The 20,740-nt window shown below is 38.5% G+C and overlaps 2 protein-coding genes across 4 annotated transcripts in view; one reads left to right on the forward strand and one right to left on the reverse strand.

The window, feature by feature from the left end:
• Nucleotides 1–20,740, forward strand: part of LOC134540942 (centrosomal protein of 135 kDa-like) — a 72,883-nt gene that overhangs the window by 22,174 nt on the left and 29,969 nt on the right. Inside the window, exons 11-16 of the mRNA XM_063384027.1 lie at nt 146–226; nt 4,960–5,060; nt 7,221–7,431; nt 11,740–11,855; nt 17,606–17,731; nt 18,403–18,556. Coding sequence (XP_063240097.1) covers nt 146–226; nt 4,960–5,060; nt 7,221–7,431; nt 11,740–11,855; nt 17,606–17,731; nt 18,403–18,556 — 789 coding nt within the window. The remainder of the gene's footprint in view (nt 1–145; nt 227–4,959; nt 5,061–7,220; nt 7,432–11,739; nt 11,856–17,605; nt 17,732–18,402; nt 18,557–20,740) is intronic.
• LOC134541019 (uncharacterized) overlaps nt 8–20,740 on the reverse strand; it is a 76,376-nt gene continuing 55,643 nt past the window's right edge. The window contains exons 7-10 of one of the 3 annotated variants that reach the window (XM_063384148.1): nt 7,165–7,506; nt 4,924–5,045; nt 416–545; nt 8–304 (exon numbers count right to left, since the gene is read on the reverse strand). The gene's annotated coding sequence lies outside the window, so the exon portion shown is untranslated. The remainder of the gene's footprint in view (nt 305–415; nt 546–4,923; nt 5,046–7,164; nt 7,507–20,740) is intronic. The other 2 variants (XM_063384145.1, XM_063384150.1) reach the window with 2 other exon arrangements.

The following is a 20,740-nucleotide window of genomic DNA, read 5'->3' on the forward strand; positions in this document are numbered from 1 at the left end:
ATTAATATTTAGCAATTAGAACATCCTGTTTTTATTTTTTATTTTTGACATTGGTAAATGTTACCTACATTTGTGTAACTCGGTTAGCGAAACGAGTAATCTTTACACAACTGTTGCATCTCGTCGGGGTGGCTGTGGTGTCCAGGTAGAGGAGCTCCAACGTTCCCTGATGGAGACAAAGCAGCAGTTGGCAGCCCTGCAGCTCACCCCCGCCTCCGCCAGCCAGGTCAGTTCTCTTCAACCTTCGCCTGGTGCAAACCCTCGACTGCTTAGAGACGCGGGGCTTCTAGAGTCATCAGGAGGCCTGTGCGAACATTCAAATTCTTGAATACAATTAATAAACTATTGGTAGGGGCAGGCATTTTTCGTGAATAAAGCTGAACGCATATTAGACTGCAACAAGGTATTCGCGCACCAGCTGTTTCTTCCTTGTGATTGGCGGCCGTCTGCGAGAGAAGTAGTTGCCTTTTTTGGCTGAGCCACTCAGGACGCGTTTACTTCCGCAACAAATTACTGTGACTGGCGTTGTAACAATCGTCATGTACCTGAAACAAACTCGCCCAATCACCAAAACACAAGACGATACTACAGTGTCTTAACTTTCAGCTAGTCTCGAAATCTTTTCGCGAAATATGCATGGCCCTAACTATTGGTATTTGATTCAACTTCAAAATAACGAATATTTGACATAGTATAACCTCATGAGTTTGTCGTACACCAACGTTCACTGTTGAGGTTAAGTCAGTTTTGCAATATAAATACTCTTTTTTTTTTGATAACTTAAAACATAAACAATAAACAATGTTTTAAAAATGCAACAATTCAAAGTTTTTTTTTTTTCATTACTGTCTCTCTAAACAGTGACGGAAAAAAATGTGTGAACGATTCAAAACATGGCATATTTGTAATTTCAAACTTGAAAACAAAATATTATTTGTGTTCATTTTGTCACGAAATGTAGCAGTCATGCTCACCAGAAGTGGAGGGGGGAGAGATTCAACAACCATGGACTAAAATACCACAAAACATGGACACTCGATAGCAAATAACCATTACAAAAAAGTGTAAATTGATAGTTACAATCGATCTAACACAATGTGACAGTAGCAGTTTCCATGCTGTATATATCTATGATGAAACAGATGTTGCGACTCAAAAAAAATTATTTAAAAAAATTAATAATGGTTTAAGATTCTAGATGAAATTGGCATAAATTGTGTTTATAATATTGCTGAACCAAAATACCTTTTACCTGGCTGCGATAGCTACATAAAACTCGTTGTAAATATGAGCTCATTTAACCACTAATTTGGTAATAAAGCACGCATTTGAAAAAAAATTATTCAATTTTTTTTTATTGTGAAATGGTTTGCTTTGGATGTTACGGTGTTTTGATATTTGCGAAAAGTTTCGGCATAAACATGCAGAGCAGCAGGTTCTGTAAAATATGGCGAATTGGGAACTGAAATGAAAGATTAGTGGTTGATTAGGTTAAGTAAGGTTAGTAAAGATAGGTTAGCCGCATAGTTAAAAACACAGTAATTTTTTTTTTGGTAATTTCATAATTTAAATATTTTAACAAACATTTTCCTTGTAATTATTGTAGCTGACTTAACCTGACTAACCTTTTTTTTAATATTATTTGTCTAATTGTTTTTTAGAAATTTTTACATGATGCGACAAAATAAAATTTCTAGTGTGATTATAATTCTCATTCTTACTATTTGAATTGGATACTCATTTTTGTAAATAATTTTGTATTCGTATTTGATTCAAACTTGAAAAATTGGTTTTCTGTAAAGTCTGTTTACGGACGATAATTTAAAATGACGTCATAACAAATCATTGATGAAATGATTGCATACTTTTATGAATAAAATTGAATCATTTTTTTTTAATAATAAAAGAATAAATACTTGAAATTATACTAGTAATCAGATTTTTTAAAATGCAAGAATAATTAACCTTTATTGCCGAAATTGTTGTAATAAGCAATGAAAACCCACATTAACTTTTCACTTCACTTTATAACCAGTCGACGAAACAGTTCACGTGTAGATGTAAGTTGTGTGCTGCCGCTGTCTTTCTTCTCTTCGGACGCATAGACCAATCGAGTGGAAGAGAGATAGATGCGGCGCAAGCGTACAATGAGCGTAATGGGACACAGCATAACGGAACAATGTGTGTAACGGGACACTTTTTTGTGCGTGCAGCCGGCGTTCATTGATTTATTAGACGTCACGTAAAAAACTATTCTAACACTATAACTATTCACACAGGCGTAGTCATCAGATATCCCCCTGCGGACTACAACTAAATGAAGGCTTTATGTAGCCCTGTGCAAAGCTTCAACTGAACAAATCAATCAAAACTCTTTTTTTTTATATTTGATTCGACTTTGCCTGTGGAATTATGTTATTTGTTTTATTTAAAGCATCTGTTGTGTTGCAGAGCTTTGAAACCTCGAAGCCTAACATTAGTTTTCTTATGTGTTCTATATGTTTTGCACAAATAAAGATGAGTATTAAAAAAAAAATCAAATTTGACACTCAAGTTTCCTTTTATTAATGCTCAATATTAATATTAATTACGGTTAGTTAATAAATATCATTTATAGGGCCCAATTGGTTAATCGCCTAATTAGGTCAGACTTTGCAAACTTTAAAATGCTATTATTATTTTTTTACTTCAATTCAGTATTTTATAAAGTAAGTGTAATACAGCCTTGCTGAGAACAATATTTGAAATTTGATTCGACTTAGGGAATATTTTAAACATTCGATTTGATATTCACTTCACATAAAAAAAAACTAGTATTCACAACGGCCTAGTTATGTGTGTCTGAACGGATAAAAGTTTGTCTAAAAAAAAAATTTAAATAATTAAAGATTTATTATATTATTCTGGACTCATTGTCTAAAATTAATCATCAATCTTAAATCTTAAAAGTGCTACTTTCTCTTAGACCTTTGATTAAAAAAAATGTGTGGAAGAAAATTTTCATTGTATTTTTAAAAAAAAAATTTCTGTTGACATTCATGAGTTAATATGTATATTAACTTGATATTAAATCTGACAATTGGTTTGAATTGTAAATATATATATAAAAACATGTATATCATATATATATATTGGCAGAAACCTAGAGCATTTATTATGCCATTTCATCCTAAAACGAGAGAAATTAATTCCTTGGCATATAGAGTTCCCTTGGTTTTTCTGAAACTATCAGAAGCTTCTTCTATGCAATGGTGTACCAATGACAGCCTGCAGCCACATTGAGCGGTTGGCTTGCTGTCAGTTGTAATCAGAGGTGTGCAAATACCCGTCATGGAATTGACTTTAAAACCTGGGAAAGTCGTGGAAATTCGTCAGTGATAGTAATTTGAGGGGAAATGCCATCACCCACCCAGACTTTGAACACGTTTTTTTTTTATCCAGACGGTGTTTTAGTACATGGTCACACACTGAAAATAGGCATATGCAAGATTCTTTTTGAACTAGTACAGCTGTACGGAGGTTAGATTGTCTTTGCTTCGTCGAGGAAATTGCAAAATACATAGGTAAGTTGTTTGAAAAAAATTGGTAAGGGTAATTTGTAATTTTGGTTGTGGAAAGTCAGGGAAATGTTTCTACATTATTTGTGTGAAACCCTGCGGGACTAGCATGATTTGTAAATATAAAGTCTGTCACTGTAAAATGAATTCGAACATTTTTTTCCCAGTTTCATGCATGGTTGACTGGTAAGATGATAATACAAATCTGAAGGGACCATAATGTGTCACTTTGAAATATTGAGCTTTGTATTAATCAAACTGTTTCAGAATTTAATTACAATTTTTGTATAATTTCTTAAACAAATTTTAATAACGTACAAACTTGCGCACACAATTTTGTACCATACTGACATGTACTTTTTTTTTAGGGATTGCAAAATACAATTTTAGGATGGCTACACCTGCGTCTCAATTAATATTTTCTAGTGTATCACACTTAAAAAGGTTTAAGACAGATGAATAAAGCAAAGGTCTATAAATTACCTTTAAAAAAAGACATACTAACCACAATCATTTTGGAAGAATAAAATTTCCAAGCCTTTTTCCCCAACTTAAATGAACAGAAGCAATAGCATTAGTATGATATTAGTTGGAACTTCATTATTCTGGGATATTTGTAACAACCATCCTTTGCTACATGTAACTGTTTACCCTTGCAACAAAAAAAAATTGTATTGCATTATAACCATACTTTTGTATTAAATATATTACTTATCACTGTAACTCCTATGTAATTTGTAGGGACTGTGAAAACACTTAGTATTAACGAGAGTTTTGTATTAACAGGTTTTTTTTGTTATTGAGGTTTTACTGTAATTGGACAGGACATGTTTATCCTACCTCGTGCAAGGCGTTCAGACAAGTTGGACGTGTAGTAACGATGTGATGTGGCGGTTGGGAGTTTCTTTTTGACTTGACATCTTTTTTGAAAGGGATGTTATGACTAGAGACAAGATTTTATGGTTTTTTATTTTTAGACCAATTTCATTTCAAAACAGGATTTCGGGGTATTTTTTTGTCCGGAAATAAAAAAAAAATTCCTTAAAATCCAAAATATTAAAACATTATTATTTTTTTATGATTTTAAATAAGTTTTAATAAAATGCTACCTTATTCCATGTTATAACGCGAACTTTGGTATTATTTATGTTGTATTAACTTGTTACGCTGTGATTCGGCGTGCCTTTTCTGTGTTAGTTCTGTTTTATCGCGATTCACCGCGTAACCTTGTCCCTAGTCATGATGGATGGTGAGACGTAGTGATACCGGGCAGATGGCCGCTGCCTCACGGCCTCGAGTGTGGCCGACGTGTGTCCACGTGTGAAAGGTGCGGGTGAGTGTTTGAGCAGTGCGTCCGGGCAGTCACCGTGATAGCTGTCGTGCTGTCGTGCTGTCGTGGCAGGTGTCGGCGTCGCCGGTCTCCCAGGACGCCGAGCTGAGGCAGCAGCTGTCGGCGGCCCAGGCCGAGCTCTCGCGCCAGAGGGCGCTCTGCAACCAGGTCAAGTATGTACGTCCCCTCGCCCCCGCCGACCTCGCAGTTGCTCTGTCACTGCCCCCCCGGGGGGCAAGGCAGCGTGGTCATGTGGTCGCTACAGGCTGGAAGCACTGCGATCGCCATGAGATCACGTATCTTCGAATGTCAAAACGTTCCGCGCTTCCACGATTCTAATCATTAGGGCCGCACGAGTACTCGAAATTTCGTGTCGAGTCGAGTTTTAAGTATGTACTCGACTCAACCTGAGTTCCTGATATTTCACAAAAAGGTGAAATATCAGGTTAAACCATTCTATAGAAAACCATTGAAGAAACTTAATAACTAACATAATGAAAAATAAAGTAATGCGAGCCCTTCAATTAAATAAAATTAATCAGTTCACGTAATTAAGAGTTTATTTCTATACATTTTACCACCTGATATGAATTATAAATGCAAGACTTGTTTTCACCAAGTGAGATAAATACATTGATGTGATAATGTAAGGTTTATAAAGTTTGTAAGTTATAACATTATTTTATTTCCAATTTGTCTTAGCTTAAGACATATTTGAATTGTTGGCATAGTTCGAGCACGTGATTCACCCTAACTATGCAAGGTTAAAAGGCCAACTTTGTAGTAGAAATTGAAGGTAGCAGTAACTGAGGGTAATGAACGTGCTTTTTAAAATTATGTAAGCTATATACAATGTTAATTTATGTACAGAAAATGAAACTTAATGCAATTATATTTTTTAAATTGACCTTTTTTTGACGTGATAAGGTCTTATAAATCGATGAACGCCGGCTGCACGCGCGAAAAAGCACGACTGTCACGTTCCGCCCGAGCCGAACGTGCAAGAACCGGCCAACCACCGTGCAAGGAAAATCTTCTATAATATCAAACAGGTTAAAGGTGGGCTTTTTTTTAACTAATTGTTCGTGATTATATTCAAACAAATCATTTAAATTAAATTTGTCAAAAACTAGTAAATAATATTTGAAAATTAAAAAGTATGCAGTTTTTCATCAATGTTTCCTTAATGACGTTATCACGTAAACCGACTTTACAGACAACCCCTCCTTTTTTTTTTTTTTTTTTTTTTAAATTTTCTTTTGTTGAACATTGTCAGAAAAAAAATTAAGGAATCAGATTTGAAGAATTGACCCTTTATTTTAGGAATCGGCCCAGCACTACTGATCAGTGATGACCACATGAAGCTATTATTATTATCATCATCATCATCATCATCATCATCATCATCATCATCATCATCATCATCATCATCATCATCATCATCATCATCATCATCATCATCACCATCATTATTATTATCATAGCTGCAATTGGGTACAGAAGTGCCCGGTGGCAAGCATTCTCCCTACTTTCCCCACACTCTTCTTCTGAACTGATCCACACTCCCAGCCGACACACACTCCTCCTCCAGCCTGTTCCATTCCCGTACCATCCTCACGACCATCGCATTCTTTCCCCTTTCTGTCCTCCTCCTCTCTTTGAAAACCATCTACCTAGTATTTTCCTTCCTACTTCTAGGCATTCCCATTTTGACTCATCCCCCCAGCTCTCCCCATCCTCCCACTCCACTCAGCACTTGGTAGTACAGTAGAACCCTGTTATAATGTTCCTGCATATAATGTTTTCCTGCTTATGATGTCATATATTTTTAAAGTCCCAATATTTCCCCCATAAGGACTGTTTGGACTTGTAAATATTGTGTGTAATTTAGTGTATAGTGTTTGAAACATTTGAATTTTGAACTTCCCGCGCTGCTTGCTAGCAGCGCCAAGTTTTTCAAGTTGGCTGCCTGCCGAGGTGGGTAGCCCTGCAGCGTCCGGCAACGAAGCAACAGTTGTTGTTGAACCATCATGGCGGTAAGTTGTGCTATCGTGCACGCTTGCTGCCAATCGAGTTGTTCGCGAGTGAATCGTTATTAATTGTTTCGTTTTACATGGATTTTACAGTCTCGTACGTCTCTAAGACAAAACAAGGACAATGTATTTATTTCCTGCATATAACGTTCATAAATAGTGTAATTTCCTGCTTGTAACGTTTTTTTTTTTTTTTTTTTCCTTGTGCTCCCTTGAAAAACATTGTAACAGGGTTCTACTGTACCTTGACCAGTGTCTCCTCGCGGCAGGTCTTGACGGGCGTGTGTGTGTGGGCCCCAGGCTGCAGCAGCAGCAGGCGGACGGGGCGCTGGCCGAGGCCCAGGCGGAGCTGGGGCACGCGGCCGGGGAGCTGGCGGCCGCTCGGGAGCGGCTGGCTAGCCTCGGCACGGAGCACGCCGAGCTGCAGCGCGAGGCGGCCGCGCTCCGGGCCGAGCGCGCGGCGCTGCGCGAGTCCCTGTCCCGGGTCGACCAGGAGCGAGACGGCCTGCTGGTGAGCGCGCCCCGGGGCCCCCACACGGCCGGTGCCACCGTTGCTACGGCGACGGGGCCCACGGGTCTAGGGGGCCTGCGAATAAAAAGAAAAATAAAATTTTAAAACAAAAAAGTAGACAATTTCAAATAGATCATAGAAAACAATTAAACAGCAAGGCCTAAATTTAGTCACCGATGAAATATCACACCAGAGTAATATTATTCGGAATATGCTGTGCGTACAGAACGTGTCTGAATCTACAACTGTGAGTAACAAGAACACCACCGATTGACGTGACACCGTGTTGACGGAGCAGAACACTTACGCTCATTTATTCGCCGTTATTCATAAATAAATTTACGTTTACAATCGAAACACTGACTTATAACTGGTTTTAACGTGTTTTAAACATAATTGTGAAAAGGATATTAAAAAAATATATACAACTGAAACAATGTACATAAAGGAAAAAAACATTTTTTTTTTAATCTCTGGTAGAAAAAAAAGGGGGGGGGGACATCATGAGCACGCCTCAGGGCCCCCACGTGGCCGGTGCTACCGTTGCTATGGCGACGGGGCCCACAGGTCTAGGGGGCCCACGAAGGAAAGGAAAAAAAAGAACTTTAAAACAAAAAAAAAGAAGACAATTTCAAATAAATCATAGAAAACAATTAAACAGTAAGGCCTAAATTTAGTTACCGATGAAATATTACATCACAGTAATTTTTAATAAATTCAATATTCCAACTATTAATTGTTTCCATTCATACTTTTACCTTCGTTTTATGACAGAAGGTGATGCATGCTTTCTATCCTGGAGCAGGATCGACATATGTACTTTACCACCTTGTCATTAAAAGATTTTTCAACATTCTTAACAAAATGTTGAATACCGTGTTATTTTAATCAGTGCTTCCATTCTTTCAAAATCCTCCATAGACAAACTGATTATAAATAAACTGATACACATTCTCTATACGAAATTAGCATTGCAAAAACCATAATTATACAACACTGAATTATATTTGGCCACAAAATAAAAATGAAATTTCTTCTGTAATTTTACATTACAAAAACATGAATAGTATTTTTTAAATCAGTAATTCTGTGAGGATGTAATGGCGTCACAACTGTGTCAGCTGGCGCACACCTACTGGCCTTCCAGGCAGGATTTCATGCTTTCCATTTCGAAACATAGCTAGAGACTGGAAAAAATTTCGCGCTTTGGATGACCTCTAGGACAGACTCCAGAACCCCCTACACACTCCAGGAAAATGCCACCTGCTCATTGGCTACTGACTCATGACACCTGTTAAGTGGGACGCTTGCGATTCAATACTTTTTTGGTTGAAGGTTTTCCATTGGCTCAAAGTCCTTCAGGTAAACAGTGAGCCAATCAGAGAAGCAATATAAAGGTACAGTTGTTTGGATTCTATCATATCATGAAAATAATACGTGAATTTTTCCTGTTTCTAAACATAGGATTTCATGTCATATTCTTTAATTTTTAATATGTTCAATCTATTCATAAGTGTATCAGGTTATTAAAATATGACACTTAAACATGCTTAATGTTTATTTCACCAGAATAGTGTGATTCGGACTGAGATGCACCAAGCCTTTTTACAAAAAAAAATTAATTTGTAATAGGCATGTCTTCGACAGAATTTCTCTGACCAGAAAAAATCAATTTGAAAGTATATAAGCAGTGTAAATATTAGTTTGTAAAATATTCAAAATCAAACAAAGAAAAAAAAATTTCCCTATTCATTTGGTCTATTCTGGAGCTGTTACCGATTTACAAAATTTTGCAGATATGATACAACTATTGCCTATTCACCAATGCCGAACAGATAACAGCAGAAAACACATTTCGTTTCAAATATTTTTATAAATTTACTAAATTACCCAAAATAACTCATTCTAGGAAAAGCATGCAATGCAGATGTATTTTAGTTTATAAACACAACATAACCTCTCTTTTTTTAACTCATATTTTTAGCTTGTTTTCATTGTTTTGTTGACGACCTGTTAGTTGCTATCGAAACGTGAATTTTCTATTGGATACTGGAAAATTTATTTATTTAATATGTAATTATATAAAAAAGATAATAGGTAACTATGAAATTTATTGATTCACAAAATACAAAGTTAAAAAAATTTAATGTTAAAAATTGCAAGACTTTGTACGTGTTTTTAATTCAAGAATGGGAATTCCAATACTATCTTAATGCGTGCAGCTGTGAAAATTTACGGACCAATCATTTATACGGAAATATGTTTCATGTATTCACTTTGCACGGGAAACAGTAAAAGTAATTTACGTTAATGTGAAGTCCTATATCATTTGGTTATTATTATTTTTTTACTCAGTTTCAAAAACATTACTTAAGTAAATTAAAAAAACATTTCTGTCATGATGTTACGAACATTTCTTCGCAGTTCAAGCAGTTTGTATTTTCCGTTGTTTGTAGTGGTAGCCATGCGCCGTGTTTCTCACTCGGCAATAAGCTGAGACACGGACCATAATGACTTCACTTGTATTCTACTGGAGACAGATTAATGGCGCGACTCATATTTATGGGCAAATCTTACAGTGAAAAAATTTTTTTTGCCCAAAATTAAGGCTGTGACCTATACGAAGGGGCGACTCATTTGCAAGTAAATACTGTAAATAAAAAATAATTAATTATATAAGTAATATTAATTCGGCATGAATATTTGCAAGTTGTTATTATTAACAGCTAAAAGAGTTCTGTTATGTTATTTGTTTCAACACCTGACGGTAAATCCGAAGATTCCTGTCCACCATGACCCCCTTACCACTGCCCAGTCTCAACCGCTGCCCGGAGTAGGAAGCAATCTACGCACCTCCAAGACTTAATCACTTTGTACTAACTGATTCTTCAACATCCATCTGTTATTTGTATCTTTTTTGACGTGACAACGTCTAATAAATGGATGAACGCCGGCTGCACGCACGAAAAAGTGTCCTGTAACGCACATTGTCCCATTACGCTGTGTCCCGTATGATCATTGTACGCTTGCGCCACATCTATCTCTCTTCCACTCGATTGGAAGAACCATCGATTTGACTTTTTCGAGGCACATTAAACTTGAAACACTCCCATTCGTTTCCTACTTTTCCTATCATCGTCCTATCCTTAACAGAATAACACAGATTGGAAGAAGTTATATAGCAAACGTGTATAAAAGTTATAGTTAAAATAATCTCTTCGTTAAAGTAATAAACATATTTGAATTAATGAGTGCAAATAAAAGTAAATTTATCAATTAAATTGTAGGTTTCATTTCACTCCTTCTTTGTATCCATACAAAATAGTGATAATTCAATAAAAATTATTCAATTTGATTCATAAAAGTATGCAATCATTTCATCAATGTTGTGTTATGACGTCACGTTGAACTATCGTCCGTAAACCGACTTTTCAAACAACCAATTTTTTTTTCTGTTTCTTAGAGGCCTGCTCCAGGTTGCCACATGTTTGACCTATTTTAAGTTTGTGTGGACGTTTTGCACGAACGACGCACATTGTATTCTGGACCAGGTCACTGGGTGTCCTGGTGCGCAACTAACCCGGATTGATTGCCTTATGCAAATTTACGGTTTGATATGTAAGGAGTTTCGTTAATTGTTTAACAGAGTTTGTATCTGCAGAAATAAAAGCTTCTGAGTCTGGAGTAATGGAAGCCTCCTCAATTCTGTGTCTCAATTCTGGAAAATCATTAAGTAGCGGTGGAACGTAGACACTGTCTTTTATAAAGCCCCAAGGGAGAAAAATGTCACATGGCGTTATGTCGGGTGATCGTGTCGTCTCGAATTGCCTATACCATCGGCGGATATTTTTGCCACATGGGGGATCACAATTAAACTTTAAACCAAATGCTGGTTGATTTGAAATTACAGGTAGCAAATTGCCTAACACAAAACGCTTTACACTCGGGAGTCACCATTTTTGCGTACGTGGTGCTGCAGACGAAAATATACAATGTTTACAGTTTTACACTATTAAAAAAAACATACCGTATACTGGACACCACTGACATTTCATTTTCAGGGATTGAAAACTCACATAAAAAAAATCTATTTTAGAATCAGGTGAGTTTGGTAAGCTGATGCAAATTTACAAAAGTTGTGCCACATTTTTTTTTTTTTTTTTTTTGTTAATTTCCTTGTTGATAAAATCTCTTATGTGGTGTGTAGTGCAAAGAATGTGTTAAAGACGGAACAGTCTTGTCGAGACCGTCGTGCGAGCGTTGGAGCGGCTCGTGACTGTGTGTGTGTGTGTGTGTGGCGCGCGGCAGATAAGCCTGGACACGAAGACGGAGCAGTTGGCGACCTTGGAGCAGACGCTGGAGCAGAGGGACGCGCGGGTGGCCAAGCTGAGGGACGCCGTGCAGGAGCTGCAGAAGAAGCTCAGGTAGCTGCCCTCCCGGCATCGCTCTGTGCTCTGTGCTCTGTGCTCTGTGCTCTGTGCTCTGTGCTCTCACAGCTTCAGGAGAGAGGAATCGGGAGTTCCATTTGTAACTATGAGAGAGTGATTGAGGGGTCCCAGTGTGAGAGCGGGAGACTGGGGTAGGCGCCAGAAGTGATGACTCCAGAGGGCTTTGGGAGCATCCAACTTGCTGGTGAGCTGAGTGGAGTAGGGGGCCGGAGGTGGTACATAAGCTGGGATGGGTAGCCTCAGCCCCTTTGCATAGCCAAAAGCTCTAACGCTCTTCCCGGTTGCGTATGCGGCGTATCCGCATCCATGCCCGTGGGGGCCCCAGGGCGGTAAGGCTAATCGGCTAAGAGGGCTGGGTTATCAAAGAAAAGGGGGGGAAACCCCTGGAAGACTTGTCTTGTAACTATGAGAGATGTCGGTTTTTGCCGGTGTTGTCGTGCTGGCCACATCATCTGTTCAGTGTCGTCGTTGGGTTTCGTCTGTGTCTCTCTGTTGTTCAAGGTCGTTTTAAGCAAATATGTCACTGTTGTCAGCCCGCTGTGTCTTTCTGTGCTGTCAAGTTTTTCGGACTGATTCCTTCTACAGAATTTTCTGTGCTGTCTTATGTTTTTAACATCGGCTGGTTTTGGTTTGATTTAAGTTTTTGGACATACGCCATTGCTAAGCACATGTATGTCTGTAGAAGAAAACTACAAAAATAAACCGCAAATGACAAAAAACACACATTGAGCAAAAAAATTGCTGTTATCAACTGGATATAAACACCACACAATACTCCACAACAGGAATATGGTCAACAAACAAAGAAAACAAAGAAAAATGGACTAACAGAACAGGAAAAAAAACCACAAATTATGACAGCACAAAAATACTGAACCCAAAAAATTTCGTTTTGTCATGTTTTTGTCTTGTACGGTTACATGGTACCGCGTACAGCAACATAAGACTACTTATTAATTATTTTATTATCATATATGTATTTCTTTATTATTCATAATACTATGATGTCGTTTAACACTTATATAATATATCTAATCTTCAAACTACGGAACTGTCATGCTACAGCTTAGCATTCATAAACATTGAACTGACTATACTACCATCAAACCTAACCTGATTTAATATTTAACTCATTGTTGTAACTTCACTTCTGTTATTTATTGTATTTTTTTTGTCTCACCACAGATATTTTATATTTAATAATGTTTCCACTTTGTTTTGATGTGATTAGTAATTACCTGTTCCTGGCTGCAGTGTTTACAGCCGCAGGCTATCCTGTATAATAGCATACCGCCGTGGGCGGAAGTGCGTCCGTGAATTATGATAAAAGAGGGAAGTAAGAAAAGGCGTCTTTTCGTCTGGGCCTATCCCGACGCCGGCCTTATAGAAATTGATATAATTAACATAATCTTGTAAAATAATATAAATTCAGTGATTATAAACTAATTTGTGTTTTGGTGACTAATACCGTGAGTATTTACAACAGGATCCGGCGGCAAATATATAAATTATCTGCAAATTAGTTAGAGGCTTAGAGCCTAAGCTAAAAGTTGCCATATTTTTGCTGGATAGCGTCACTAGCACGGAATTTTACAAATTAATACTATTGAACACTATAATTATATTCCAATCAACTACAGATATTTCGGACAATTTTGAACATTGTTTATTTTTAATTCGTTTGAACTTTATTACAGATTTGAATGATTATTTCAGAATGATTTATAGTGAATATTCTACTCAGTGGTCTGAAAGCAGAACTTATGCTAACCCTGAGCACTAGCCGAGGTGACAATATTATTTATTGAAGTAATTTCATAATAATTCTTTAGTGTTTGTATATTTTACTGAAACTGATCGACTTTGAATTACGGAAATTTCAATACATTAACTATTAAACTGTTTCTCGTATAAGTACTTGTGACAAATGATAATTTCAACATAATGAACTTTAGTATAAATCTGTGCCTACGTATCTCCTGCATTTTTAACCAGTCAACCTAACCAGGAAAACCACAATTAACCTGATTAATTCATAATTTTTTTCTCACTAATAATCTGCACAATTTATCACTATTCATAACAACACCATTAAATTCCCACTGTGTGGCAATAGAAGTGTTAATGTTGTTGTGTAATTGTTTGTTTAGAATTAATATGGTTCAGTGTATTTGTTATAGTTGTTTGCATGTCTTTTATCATTAAACTGTGTGTTGTTTACATTGTCATACCCATTCACTCTACACAATTACAGTTTTTACTTTTATTATTTTAATTGCATTTGTTTCCATAGTTAATTCACTAAATCCAACATATATAACGGATAATCATTTAACATAGCAACGGCGCCCAATAAACTTTAATAACTTTTAATTAGCTATGTTATGCCCATAGAATAATTGTAATTATACAAGAAATAGATACATAGAGTCGACAAGTCAGAGGGGTGTTACCACCATCCATATACAAACACAATAATAAATATAGAGAGATAATTAATATAGATATATAGTCTCTTTTGACTGTTATGCTGAATTTTTTGGGTTCAATATTTTTGTGCTGTCATCATTTGTGGGTTTTTTTTTCATTCTGTTAGTCCATTTTTCTTTGTTTTCTTTGTTTGTTGACCATATTCCTGTTGTGGAGTATTGTGTGGTGTTTATATTGTGACAACAGCAATTTTTTGCTTAATTTGTGTTTTTGTCATTTGTGTTTTTTTGTAGTTTTCTTCTACAGACATACATGTGCTTAGCAATGGCGTATGTCCAAAAACTTAAATCAAGTCATGCACTCCCATTGCACAAATATTTCAAAGATAATATGGTTTTGGTTTGTTTTGTGTTTGCATATCATCTTTTTTATTTAAACTATATTTAGGAAGTTGAGAATGGTTAAAAATGTGCACTTTCGGAATAATTTTTAGGCATGAAAGCACTCCAAAGGCCTTGCACTACGATCTTATCTTCATTTCTCCGCCATGTAATATTATGGTTACCACACAAACCCCATTGTTGTCCTATGCACTTAGAGGCATCAGCGGGAGTCGCCCTAATCATCGCGTCTCGTTGACACACACACACCCCTGACTAGGCGGGCTGTGTTGGCCGTTTCATCGTGTCATGGTTATTAGTTGGCGGCTTTCCCTCGTTTGCGACAGCTTTCTTGCATTTGAAGATTCACTTGAAAACTTTTCCAACAGATATTCACTGAATTGTATCTACTCGCTGTAAAATGTCACGCACATAACCGAAAACCGTGGCCTTTCGACGACTCGAAAATAACGTTTTCGTGAATATCGGGTGAGGAAATTTGTACCCCGACAACAAATGCAAGAAACCAATCTGAATAAATCAGGATGTTCACGTTTTGGTTGCTTTAAATACTGGTGAAGTCATGGGAATTTGCCAGTGATAGAAATTTGAGGGGAAAATTTCATGTTTCAGTCAGCATTCACCCAGATTATGAAAGCATTTTGTTTCTGGTGGTTAGTACATAGTCATACTCACTATAAAAGGTGTATGCAATGTTCTGTGTGGACTAAACCAGCTATTGGGATAATGAAGACTGAATTGTATTTATTCATCTTAAGAAAAATAATTTTGATAAGATAGTCTAACAATAGTGAGGGTTTTTGGTCATAGAAAGTCAAGGAAATTTCATTACCAATATGACAAGACACTTTGTTAATTAACAGGAAAGTTCGTTAGTTAATACTAATTACTGGAAAATAAAATAACCTTACATGTTATATGAGACCAACCTTTAGTGACATTAAATGCAAACTTGAGAGTGACTAGTGACATATAAGGTGAACTGGAGAGTGGCTAGTGACATAAGGTGAACTGGAGAGTGACTAGTGACATATAAGGTGAACTGGAGAGTGGCTAGTGACATATAAGGTGAACTGGAGAGTGGCTAGTGACATATAAGGTGAACTGGAGAGTGGCTAGTGACATATAAGGTGAACTGTAGAGTGGCTAGTGACATATAAGGTGAACTGGAGAGTGGCTAGTGACATATAAGGTAAACTGGAGAGTGACTAGTGACATATAAGGTGAACTGTAGAGTAGCTAGTGACATATAAGGTGAACTGGAGAGTGACTAGTGACATATAAGGTGAACTGGAGAGTGGCTAATGACATAAAAGGTGAACTGGAGAGTGGCTAGTGACATATAAGGTGAACTGGAGAGTGACTAGTGACATATAAGGTGAACTGGAGAGTGGCTAGTGACATATAAGGTGAACTGGAGAGTGGCTAGTGACATATAAGGTGAACTGGAGAGTGGCTAGTGACATAAGGTAAACTGGAGAGTGACTAGTGACATATAAGGTGACTGTAGAGTAGCTAGTGACATATAAGGTGAACTGGAGAGTGACTAGTGACATATAAGGTGAACTGGAGAGTGGCTAATGACATAAAAGGTGAACTGGAGAGTGGCTAGTGACATATAAGGTGAACTGGAGAGTGACTAGTGACATATAAGGTGAACTGGAGAGTGGCTAGTGACAGATAAGGTGAACTGGAGAGTGACTAGTGACATATAAGGTGAACTGGAGAAAGGCTAGTGACATATAAGGTGAACTGGAGAGTGGCTAGTGACATATAAGGTGAACTGGAGAGTGGCTAGTGACATAAAGTGAACTGGAGAGTGGCTAGTGACATAAGGTGAACTGGAGAGTGACTAGTGACATATAAGGTGAACTGGAGAGTGACTAGTGACATATAAGGTGAACTGGAGACTGGCTAGTGACATATAAGGTGAACTGGAGACTGGCTAGTGACATATAAGGTGAACTGGAGAGTGGCTAGTGACATATAAGGTGAACTGGAGAGTGACTAGTGATATATAAGGTGAACTGGAGTGTGACTAGTGACATATAAGGTGAACTGGAGAGTGACTAGTGACATATAAGGTGAACTGGAGAGTGGCTAGTGACATATAAGGTGAACTGTTAGTGGCTGGTGACATAAAAGCTCAACTGGAGAGTGGCTTTGTATATATACATACACACAGCATCTCTCCCTAACTCTCCATGTATAGTTTTTACAAAGTAAAGCATAGTGGTCTGCAGCTACATTAATGACTAATGGCCTACAGATAAACATCACAAGTCTAATGATTTTGGGTTTTAGCTTTGCCTAATGCGCACATTTTTAGGGTCTCACCACAAATTGTTGAAGCAGTTCATCAAAGTTATTGTGCTTGATGTGTACACATGATTTTAATTTTTATTGGCAATAAAAGATGAAATCTCACTTATCAATGGCAAAACTTGGGTGTTTATAACCAGTGGTGTGCCCAGGATTTTGCTCTGAGGGGGGGGGGGGGGGGGGGGTCAGGTAGAAGGCTAGGGCCTTTCCGGGGGGCCTGGGGGGTATAGAATACCCCCCAGCTAGGCGGGGGGGTCCGGGGGTTCTCCCCCGTGGAAATTTTGAAAAATACGTGTTCAATATTGCTGATTTAGGCTATCTAAAATGGAAAGCGAACTAAGTTTAATTAAACATTTATGCTTGTGTCATTGAATTTATTTTAATATCATACTAAATATTTATTTTTTTCATTTTATGAATTTAATATTAAAATATTTTTAGCCCTGGGGGGGGGGGGAGTCCGGTCCTGCTCATCCCCCCCCCCCCCCCTTGGCATGCCTCTGTTTATAAGACCATAAAACCTGGTCCCTAGTCATGCAGCCAGGGTGTGACCACGGTGACGTGTGTACGCAGCGCGGTGACGGACGACAGCTTGGCGCGCAGCCAGTCCTCCAAGGCGCTGCAGAGGACTGTGGAGTCGCTGCGAGAGGACCTGGACGCTCTGCAGCAGAGCAGGGACGCTGCCGTGCGCGAGAACAGGTCTGTGTGCCAGCCTCACCGGGGGCAGTAGTGTACCTCTAGAAGCTCACCGTCCCCGCTAGCAGCACACATCCCTCCTCGCTAGCAGCACACCCTCTCCGCTACCAGCCCACCCTCTCTGCTACCAGCCCACACTCTACACTACCAGCCCACCCTCTCCGCTACCAGCCCACCCCCTCTGCTACCAGCCCACACTCTACACTACCAGCCCACCCTCTCCGCTACCAGCCCACCCTCTCTGCTACCAGCCCACACTCTACGCTACCAGCCCACACTCTCCGCTACCAGCCCACCCTCTCTGCTACCAGCCCACACTCTACACTACCAGCCCACACTCTACGCTACCAGCCCACCCTCTCCGCTACCAGCCCACCCTCTCTGCTACCAGCCCACACTCTACGCTACCAGCCCACACTCTACACTACCAGCCCACCCTCTCCGCTACCAGCCCACCCTCTCTGCTACCAGCCCACACTCTACGCTACCAGCCCACACTCTCCGCTACCAGCCCACACTCTACACTACCAGCCCACCCTCTACGCTACCAGCCCACCCTCCTCGCAAGTAGACAGTGGTTCACGAGTGTAGGTACCAGTGTTCCTGATCACACACGTGAGGAGCGGACTGGGTGGAACCAGTGGGCGGTGGTTGACGGGTGGGCGTGCCGGCAGGCAGCTGCAGGAGGACCTGGCGGCGGCCGTGCAGGACAACAGGATGGCGCAGCGCGGCCTGGAGGAGGCGCGGCGCGAGGCCAGCACGCTCCGGCGCCAGCTGCAGGAGTACGTCAACGAGGTGCGCCGTGTGGAGGAGCTCCTGGCACGCAAGGTACGCCCGCCGTGTCCGCATCACACTCTCCAGAACATACTTCACAGGCTTTCACGGCCGCGTCTTTGTCCAGACACATCTGGGGAACGTACTTCACGTGTTGTCAACAATGTTCGCAGGCTTTCACGGCCACTGTTTGGAGTAGCCGTGTATTTGTATTAGTCCATTGAAATTAAGGACCGAATATTGCATTTTTTAGAGGATGCAATTTTATTTTTTGGGAATTGTGTGGAGGGGGGGGGGGGGGGGGCGGGTACAATAGAAGCTTAACCTCAAGTTTGTGGGTTTCGCCACCTTTTGTCCCCCGGCCGCAATCTTGGAAAAAAGGGGTGAAAACACTTTTCCGCGATATCGCGGAAACTATGTGTCTTACAAAAAAAATTTGTAAAGTCTTAATTTGTAGCAAATTGTTTTGCCTACAAATATGTTTATATAACCTTTTGCCCTAAATTAATAATCAAAGAAGTTATAAGCAAAAAAGTGAGAAAATGTTTATAAAAATTTTCGTTTTTGCTCTATAACTGGTTTTTTTTATACATTTTACAAAAAAAATTACCTCAGACCAATGTTGTAGACAATCTTTTAAGGAAAATTTTTTCCTATATTTGTTTTCAATTTCATTCATTTAAAATGCCGTCCTCTAAAAAATGCAAAGCTCATGTAACATTTCAATGGACTATATCTGCGACTGCAATGTCGACCAATACGTCGGTGAATTATTCGCCAAAGACACGGTTACAACCCAGAAGCCAAGCTACTTCACGTGTTTTTGTTTAATAAATAGTAAACTCTTTTAATATTCGAAATATAAATAATTTTGTCACGTCTTTGCTGAAGGAGCTACAATTTTTGAGCGTTGCGAAAATTCCGGTCTCAGTAGAGGTATAGTTAGGTACGTGGTGGGGGAACCGGTAGAGGAGAGTGCGTCAGAGGCGACGCCACTTCAACGCATGCGCTAGTGGTCGAATGGGGATACAGGAATTGAAGGGAAGATAAGGGACGTAGCGTAGCATGCTTTATGCTTGTTGTAATGCCCGGAAGGGGTGACAGCAGGAGAGAGAGAGTTATAAATGACGCAGCAGTGTTGCTACAAATATCTCGTAACGCATACAAGTGTTTTTGTGTTTTCCTCAGTTTACCTAACGGCTAACGTTTGGCGCTACCATAGTTTTGTTGTTTTGTTTATATTATCTACAATTTATTTCTTCATGTGAAAAAGGGCTATTTATTTTAGCAATTAATTTTACAAGTATCATTCACTTTTATGTGATTACTGTGATTGAAAATGTAAAAATGACGTATAGACTTCAGAGGTTAGCTTTATAAGTGTAATTTATTTTTGGTATGTGAAGACCGTTTTTTGAAATGTAAATAAGACTTATAGTCTTCTGAGATACACTTTATATGTTTAATTTATGTTCAATAGACGTGTTTGATTGTTCTTTCATTTTATTCAGCTGGAGATAATGATTTAACTGCATGCCTTTAAATAATAAAAAGGAAAAAGCAGATAAGAGGTATTATCAAAGGCAACGAGGGAATAAACCGCCAAAAAGTGCCAGTGAACAGATGGGATTGTACAGGTTGTAGAAAAGGGCATTTTTCCATTTGAGATCATACCCACATCTTTGTTCAATAAAAAAAATACTAATAATTTATCTCTATCTCCACATAATAAGTAAGAAGTTTCGCTTCTGTCACACGTGGGCTCCGCACACATATTTTTTAAAATCTTAGCTCACAATGAGGTGGTCAGAAATAAAGATATATAAGTGAAAACAGGATAGTTTTTAGAACAGTGTTCGTACGCCTCCTTAATATCCTTAAAAAAAATCCTTTATTTGTCTTAAATTGAATGAGGGCCCTTAAAAGTGCTTAAATTTCACTACAATCTACAAATATTTAAAAATGCATTTATAAAGACTGATAGTGTGCAAGTAATGGATAAATGAGGGTATTATAATGTTCTTTTGTTTCCGACATGGCAGCAAACAACTCTTTGCTTATGCTCAATTTCAATTTGTGAATTTCTGGCCACATGATTAGATTTTATGTATAAAAACTTTTGAATTTTTTTTGTATTTTTTTCTTCACCTTTATACTAAAAAGGTGTGTGTTTACTGTCTTACTTTGAAGTTATAAAGTAAATAAGACTGGATTATTTTAAAACACTATTTTATTGCT

Source organism: Bacillus rossius, chromosome 17 (genome assembly GCF_032445375.1).
Source record: "Bacillus rossius redtenbacheri isolate Brsri chromosome 17, Brsri_v3, whole genome shotgun sequence".
Lineage (NCBI taxonomy): Eukaryota > Metazoa > Arthropoda > Insecta > Phasmatodea > Bacillidae > Bacillus > Bacillus rossius.